Genomic DNA, 8,964 nt, shown 5'->3' on the forward strand with positions numbered 1-8,964 from the left:
CATGTTTGCTCTTAGTGTTGCTTTCCATGAGTTCCACTTGCACTACTTTTGAGTATTACCAGTTCTTGTGAATCTTGTGGTTTGATTTTTGTATAACTAGTAGTATGGTCTATAGGACAGTACCACAGTTTCTTTGCAGATGATTTTACTGCCAAAAATCCAGTAAACAGGCTATTTAACCTCAATTTTAATTGGTTAATTTTCTAGTGTATCATATTGGGTTTTAATCTGATGTGATGTTTTAATTTCCTCTGGGATAAGGCTAAAGAGAGGAATTAGTGCTATTTGGAGCTCTCTCTAAAGACAACAGGAGCTCTGAGTTTAAATCAAGGGCAGAATTTGGCTCCCAAATGTATTTGTTCAACAGCATAACCTGTTTATAGATGAATTATAATGTAGTACGTCAGTGTGTTGGTTGAATTCAAGGTTTCATATTTAGTATAATATACCTGCACTGTATTTAAAATGTGTAAGATATTATTCATCTCAAGTTAATAGTATGCACTAAAGATCCTGTCAACATTTGTGGCATTGCATGCCTTTTCCCCATTATCTGGTGATATTTGGAAGTATTGAGATTTATGAAATGTATTGGCCATTTTGTATTTCATCCGATTGTTTGTTCAACAGGATTCTGTATACGTGTTAAATAGAAAGGGGTTATATGGCTTCTGTGCAAGCTATTAAAGGTAGATGTCCAGAAAACAGAAAAACACTATAAAGTACATTGTCATTTTAATTTTTTTTAAAACAGTGTAATGGTTGTTAAACTACAGTATCTCTGTAGGTTTCAGAGTAGCAGCCGTGTTAGTCTGTATTTGCAAATAGAAAAGGAGTACTTGTGGCACCTTAGAGACTAATCAATTTATTTGAGCATAAGCTTTCGTGAGCTACAGCTCACTTCATCGGATGCATTCAGTGGAATATCTCTGTAGTTTCTCTACACAATAGTGTATGGTGCTTAACTTAGCGTTCCAGTCTGTAAATTTCTGTTACCTGTAACCACTAAATATCAAAGAAACTATTTACTATATCAGTTACTTACCATGAATACCAAAGTGTTATAATGAAGAGGCTGTTAAATTATTGTTGGTTATTCTGCATGATTTCAACGGAATACGGTTAACTTTTAATTGGTAGACGTGAAAGCACTCTGTACTATTGTTCAATTACAATCAAAGTCATGCTGTCCTATGTAGCATACTGAGAAATGCTGTCCATGTTCAATCTCATAATTATCTGACCAAGTTTTGGAGTGGGTATTTGCTGGCTAATTTGATACTATCAAAGGCCGATGAACTGCAAATGTTGGTCTGTTTTAGATGATGCTTTTTTTTAAATGTAAGATGCCATTGCATTTTCTTCATCATAGCAATGTCACCAGAGTAACTGTTGATAAAATTTTGCTGTGGGTTAAAATAGAAATGTTGGAGATTTTTTTCTTACATTATCTTTAAAATTTTCCTTTGAGACTTGATATAAAGAGTTGGGGCCTTTTTTTTCTTTCTTCCCCCAATCAAAAAATCAATTTGGCTGATTTTCAAATTGAAAAGGCATGGTTTGTATTGTAAAATAGAATTTGTGTATTAGATATGCTATATTCCTGATTGGGAACTGAAAACAGTTTTGAAAGAGGAGAAAAAATGTAAATTAGGGAAACCAGAATTTTACAAAGATAGGGAAATGAGTCTGTGTCACTTCGATAGAAGCTTACTAATGGAATCCTTCATCCTTGGAATCTCAGTTCAAGTCCATTGGTGGTCAGAGATGAGTGAAGTTCATCATTAGAATACTCTTTGGTTAATGTGAACTTATTAAGCTCAGAACAGTTCCTGAGTGGACAGGCACCCCCACCACAAAACTCACGTCTGCAATTGGTACTAATTGACCTCATTGTTGGCCAGTGCAAATGCCAGTGATTGGATGGGCACAGAAACTAAGTTTATCCTCTAATCTCTTGAAGTGATACCTCCACGTCAGGATGAGGTATATTGAAAGGAGAGACTGGGGGAATCTTCTGTTGCCGCTGTCCATGCTGTATCTGTTCTGTGAATAAATAGACCCATTCAGTCTCCATTTCTAAGCTGAAAATCCAGCTCCTTTGAGTACCCCTAATTTCTCACGTGGAGGTGGGAAGTGGGAGTGGAGAGTACAAATCTCATCTCATTTCAGACTTTATTTAGACCCTGATCCTGCAAAGAGATGCACTCAGGTGGATCCCTGTGCTCTTGTAGAGTCCCATTGACTTCTGTGGGGCCATGTACTAGTTCCAGATCCACTTGCCGTAGAGTGTGTAAGCTCTTAGGGACAGGAAACTTGTCTTCAGTTTGTCTGTACAGTGGGTATCATTTGGTGTTCTCTACGTAATAATCCCCAAACTGTAAGACTCCTTAGCTCTCCTTGTAAATCAGAATCATTAAATGGCCTATAAAAGGAGATTGCTTAATTTGGGAAAAGCTATTTAAATTGAATAAGGTAAGTAATGACACCTTTACATAGCTATGGCTATCCGGGATTTTGCCTCTAGTCCCCAAGATCTTGAATCTATGCAAAATGTATGATTTGCAGGAATTATTGTTCCTTTGCAATTCCATGCTTACCCAGAATGTAGTGTATTTACAGTTGTAATCCATGCATTATAATAGCATCTGTCCTGATTCGTCCTACAGTAAGCATTTTTTTAACATCAATCACTGTGACAGTCGCCAGCTTAACACTGTCACTTTTAAGTGCTTAATTACTGAACCTTAACAGTGTCTGGAATAAATTATTTAATAATGAAATCAATGTGTTACTTCTTATAGCTACTTTATTCTTATTCAGATATAATGTATTATGTATATAGACACCTTTTTCAGAGAAGTGGTCTGTGTGTTTGGGTACACATGCGTGCAAACACAAACTTTATAGCTATATAAGCATTTATAACTGGTTTTGTAAAATATAAAAATAAATCATGCAAAAATACATATACATTTGTCAACAAAAATAGTACATTTTACAGGAATAGTAATGAATATTGAGCTATGCCTTTAATGAGAAAAACATCAGTAGTAAATACTACATACAAGCAATACAGCTATGATTTTTTTGCGGTTTTTAATTTAAAAAGGAGGTATTTCGGGGATAGATGATCTATGTTAAATGTTAACATTTTAATGGCTCCAATGGCCCTGTGAAGTTTATACCTTCTGAGAGGGAAGAGATTACTTCCTTCCTTTGCCGCTTCTGTTGTTGAACTGGAACCAAGTGTGTCTTCTCAATGGAAAAAGATTCATACATTTTTGTAAATGAAAGCTACATTTGCAGTATATTGTAGAATGCACCAACAATTGCTGAGAAACTCTAAAAACTACAGAATCTGACCAATCTGAATTGGTTTTCTTTCAGATTTTGATCTGTTTTTAGTAATTCTGTCAAATGATCATTGTAGTTTGTTGCAATGATAGAATTTTAATCTTAAATATCAGTAAAATATTTCTGCAATATATTAAACGTCAACCTAAAGTTAACTTTTTGTGTTTTCCTTGAATAGGCTGAGACACTTTTTCAAGAAATGTTTCCTAAGGAGGAATTCTGTCCACCACCACCAAATCCAGAAGATATTATCTATGATGGAGATGGGACTCAGCCAGAAGACCCTGGATTCAGTAGTTCATCCAATGCAAAAACAGAGCCCTCGCCTGAGGAAAGCAGTGATGGAGATAGCTGTAAAGTTTCAGAAGAACATCATGAAGAATAGAACGTACTGAGATTGAACCCAGTATTACTATCATTTCAGTGAAAGAGTTTGACTGACCTGGTGGTGGGGGAGTAGAAACAGTTGTATTTATTATATATGATCTCCTTACTTAGGCTGAATAAGTATCTTACTTTTTAAGTAGCCTCATTTGATTTCGGTGAGACCGCTTATAATTGAGTAATACTCAACCTGTCACAGAGCTGGATCCAGAATCATAAAATAAAACATTTCATTTTCAAATCTGATTTTAATTTCCTTGAGGAGACTTTGGTTTTTAGTAATGATTCCTCCACCTTACAGAGACACACTTGAAGATTATCAATAGCAACAAAACTTGTGAGTTAGTTAAATATAATTGACAATGGGACAAATCATCCGCTGATGTAAATTGCAATAGCTATATTGACTTCAGTTTACACCAGTTGAGGATCTGCCCCAAAATCTTTCCCTCTAAATTGCATATAAGGAGGGAACATTAGACAGTATTGACAGTTCTAGGGTGTTCAAGCAGATGGACTTGTATCAGCAAACATAAAAGTTTTTCATTTGAATGCTGCTTTTAGAATAGCTAATATCACATTTACTTTGCTTATGAAAAATATTCTATACTAGTTTTTGAAACTGGTGTCATAAGTTCATTATTCATAGTAAGCGGAAATAAATTGTATGTAATAAATATACTGGTCTCAATTGAAACCATGAATAGTAGGACTTAAAACATTATAAATATTTAATACACTCCTTTTTTGATTGGTGTCATGAATTTAACTATATTTGCCAGTGACTTTCACAGTCTAGTCAGGAAGAAAATATAATTACTGCTGGACTTGTTTACATAATTAAGAACTACCAGAAATCAGCATGTTTTGAGTCCCTGTAAATATTTTGTTTAAACAAGATTAACGCCCCGAACTTGCACATACATAAGGATTTGCAGGACGAGGGTCTGAAAAATTTAAATAGTTAAAATAGAAAATTTTGGCCATAGTTTTGGAGGGAAAATGTTGGACTGGTTATAATTACAATTGTCTTCATCCCAGATAATGCATCTAAAAGTCGTGAGATAGCTGTAAATTATGCATTTTGTAATGATAAATCATAAAGCATATTTATACAAGAGAATTTGTAAATGTATTTATAAACTTGGTTTGTGTACAGAATTACAAAACCAGAAAAATCTTGAAAAGGTTAATGATAGTAAATAGGCTCTCACCTCTCTTCTAAATAATATTTTGAAATTATACACTCTAGCTAAAGAAAGAAATAAGTACATATGGACTTTTAATTACAAAAAACTGAAATTTGAGTGGTGGAAGTTTTACCATAAAATCTAAAAAATTACCTGAAGTCAAATATATATACTATAAATCACCAATATTTATACATATACATGGTGAACAAATGTTGATGACGGTCAGAGTTTAAACTGCTACATAAGCTTAGATATGATTATACCATTACACAGCAAATTATAGTACTGTTTTTTTAATACCGTACATCAATACAAATAATGCCATCAAATAATTGGTATTGACTGAAATTATTGACACAGCTAGGATTTTCTACAGTTTTTCAGTAAATGTGCCTGCCTTGGAGATGGCTTTGTGCCATAAAGGTCGATTTATTTATTTTTTTACAACACAGCTAACACAATGTAGAACATTATTTTCTGTCATGCATCATCATACAATATCCAAATTGCATTTATTAAATGTGTGTTAATGTTTACATTCTGTCACATTTGTTTCTACTAGATAGGCATCGTGCTGTGTAATCTTAAAGTCCTCAGAAAAAATGTAGATGAAATCCATTTTGATTGCTAAATAATAGTGATCTTTGGTATGCTTGCAATTAAGCAGCTAATTATAGATGGTAACAAATTGCCTGCCTGCCTGCCTTTTCATTCTCAGCTACCATTGCTGTGTATATACCAAAAAGCATGAATGTAGGTTAATTATAGTTAACATCTACAGATCTGTAAAGGAACTAAGACAAGAACCTGGTTTCTATTTGCCTTTCAGTAACAGGAATCATGTTTGAGTTTTCATCTTTTCTGTTTACAAGGAAATTACATTTGTTGTTTGAAAATTAAAGGTTTGCTTGCACATGCATTTCTTTCTGTATTTTCTTTCAGTTGTGCAAGAAAAGCACTTTACTGCTAGCTTCTAAACTTTTGCTGTACTGTTTGTTAATGTCAGTTTATTGTCACATTGCTATTTGTAATGTGATTAAAATTTACGTACATCCCAAGAAATTTACTTAATATATATTTAATAAATATATTTCATGCATTCATGTCAATGTAAAGTAAAAGGTTTGTAATGTTACACATTTGATTTTTAGATCAAACAAGGGCTGTGCAACTTACAAGTCATAAACTATGATTTTCCACTACATTGATTGGCTAAAAACTCTTTTCATGTCGTCTTCATATAGTGAATGAAATCTTAAATGTTTTTTCCTGTGGTAGTTGAGTACCCAATAGCTCACTTGGAATAGGAATAGACGAGACTGTTGATCTTTTATTATATGGAAATCATGTATTGAACTGTGGTTTGTTCTCAAATTAAATGATTTAAGCCTACAAAGTGAGGGTTAGGTTTATTTGAAGTAGTTTTTAAGGCTTGTCAGACAGGACATATTCAAAAGATAACATGACTTTTTAAGAACCAGCAATTTATCTATGGGATTATTAATAAATCAAGTTAAAGAAAGATAAGGTTAATTGAATTTTTAAACAAGTGGCTGTATTATCCTTCAAGCACCTTGGAGCTCATACAATATTCACACCTTTTTTTCTAACAAGTGCTTTGATATGTTTGAATTCCTTTTTTAATGAGTACTTTCTTTTTAACTTTGGTTAATTGGATTAACCCTTAATATTCAAACATGCAATTTGATGACACTTTTCCTTCCTGATGTTGTATTGCTTGATCTCTGACAGCAATCAGTTACCCTTTCCTGGGAAGTATTTTCCGCCAAGAAGCTGCTGTGTCTGCTTTTTTTGGTGATGATGATGCTTAGGGCCATTTGACAGGTAATCATTAGAACTTGGATCTTTGCAGACTATGGGGTCTTTCCTCCTATCATTGCAAGGGGATTTATGTGGGTAACTCCCATTAATGCTAGATGTCCTTGCATATGTAAATCTTTCTTGTATCAATGGGAAAATTGACCCCTAAAAGAAATCCCCTTTGTATTAGACTTGCTGATGCAGAAGTGTTCAAAAATTACCAGTTCCTGGATGAAGTTCTTATGTTTGAGACACGTGCCACCACTCTGCCTTCTTAGAGGAATGCCATGAGTAGGAAGTGGGGAATTAAGACGCTTGTAAGGAATTTCGAATGTTGTGTGTTTACTTTTAATTTTCTGTTATACTTTTGTAGCATACTGACAGATTTCCTCTAACGATTTTGTCTTTTTTCCATGTAGCTAACATTGATTTTGTTCTATGCATCTTAAAATTCCTGGTTTTAGTTAACAGCTTCAACTTTCATGGTGCTTTATATCCTGCCAAAATATCTTTGTACCTGAGCAATGTCATTTGTGTAAAAAGAGCTTTAGGAATAGTGTGTAAGTAATCCATTGACTAGCAAGCACAAGGAGCACTATATATTGTTTTTGTAGAATCTACAGAAGTTTTGGCCATTTTGTTTTTCCAAATGATCAGGAGTGCAGTGATCTTAAAAAAAAAAAAAATTAGAGCTAGCTATTCAAAATATTTGGTCTCTTTATATATGGACATTTTAAACCTGATTTTATATTTAAGTAGGCATAAAAGGCCAAGGCTCACAATTTATTTTTAAGAGGATATAGTATCTCAACTAGTCCAGCATTTCAGAAGTGTGTGTGGAAGCAAGTGGAGCTATGGAACTGGGCTAACAAAATGGACAATTTAAGTGAATCCCACAACTAAGAAAAAGTAATTTCCTAAATATTGCAGCTTTTTCATAGTTTTTGGGAATCCATGACACTCTTATATCCTTCACATTAGCCATGGGGAGACAGACTTGACATGCTGCAGTGTTCTACTTAATTCTGAGGAATATCAGGGCTCTTACCTGGACTTTGTGTTTTCTCAGGAATAAGTGGAATTTCTGAGCTGGTCCAACAGCTAGTGAATGCCCTCCAGTCATTGGTACATTGTGCCCCCATAAAGGAAGTAGTTGTAGGAGAAGGTACTACCAAATCCTATATTTAGATTGCCTAACACTTTCTATTATATATAAATCTTTCCTTTCAGAAATTCAGCTAATTCAGAAATAGCTTACAATAGGCCTTTCATATTCAACAGGGGGAATAAATATACAAGTGCCCTTTTACTATGAAATTTTGTTCAGCTTTTGCTGAGATATAAACTGTTAACAATTACTATTTCTCTGGTTTGTGTTCATCAGGAAAATTTTGTCACCATTCCAAAATAACTTGATTACCAACATTCTAACGCTGAGCTCACAACCACTGCTCCTGCAGCAGCAGCCATGTAGGGGGAATGTCTGGGAGCCATCAGAGAACCTGTAGTGTGGGAAGCGAAAGGGAGCTGGGCTGAGTTCCCCTCCTCCAATCTAGCATCTGGCCCCCATGGCCTGCACCCTCTCTGGGTATAACACATGAGCAGAAACTGGGTCTGATCGACGTTCTGCGAACGCCTCCCTGACCCAGCAGTTGTTCTCTCCCCACACCATGGAACTAATGCTACCACAACTCCCAGGTTGGGGGAGGAGAGAGCTGACAGGTGTAGGACACCACCAGGACACAGCAGTCAATCTCCACTCTGGGATATAATAGCCCTTTGCTGCTGCCAGCTAAAGCAGTTCATCATGTAGCTCAAGTAGTATCAGCCTACGCTGCGGTGCTGGAGGATCAGGATTTGAACTCTGATGACGATGTATGAATGGAGGGGGCTGTTAGTTGTACATAACTTTGTTTTTACCTTTTTTCATTTAAAAATATTAAGAAATTACATAAAAATACATTAAAAGAATAATATTCAGGTTCCATCATCAGTCACTCAAAAGTTAAGAAATGCTAGTTTTATGCATGTCCATACAACCTTTAAATTGCCCCCTTGTGTGTATGTATTGTAATAGTCTTTAATTTTATGAACGCATGCTATTTTTCCACAGGATCCTAGTCTCATTCAGTGCCACAGGATAGATGCACAAGTGGGCAGAATAATTTGCACAGGGCAACTTTCAGGTGCTTGACTTTGCAACCTAAAT

At 35.0% G+C, this 8,964-nt stretch overlaps 1 protein-coding gene across 1 annotated transcript in view; it reads left to right on the forward strand.

Annotated features, from left to right (window-relative positions):
• CHM (CHM Rab escort protein) overlaps window positions 1–6,464 on the forward strand; it is a 134,525-nt gene extending 128,061 nt beyond the window's left edge. The window contains exon 15 of the mRNA XM_077826582.1: window positions 3,536–6,464. Coding sequence (XP_077682708.1) covers window positions 3,536–3,742 — 207 coding nt within the window. The 3' untranslated portion in view covers window positions 3,743–6,464. The remainder of the gene's footprint in view (window positions 1–3,535) is intronic.
• The last annotated feature ends 2,500 nt before the right edge of the window (window positions 6,465–8,964 follow it).

This window comes from Eretmochelys imbricata, chromosome 9, assembly GCF_965152235.1.
Source record: "Eretmochelys imbricata isolate rEreImb1 chromosome 9, rEreImb1.hap1, whole genome shotgun sequence".
NCBI lineage: Eukaryota > Metazoa > Chordata > Testudines > Cheloniidae > Eretmochelys > Eretmochelys imbricata.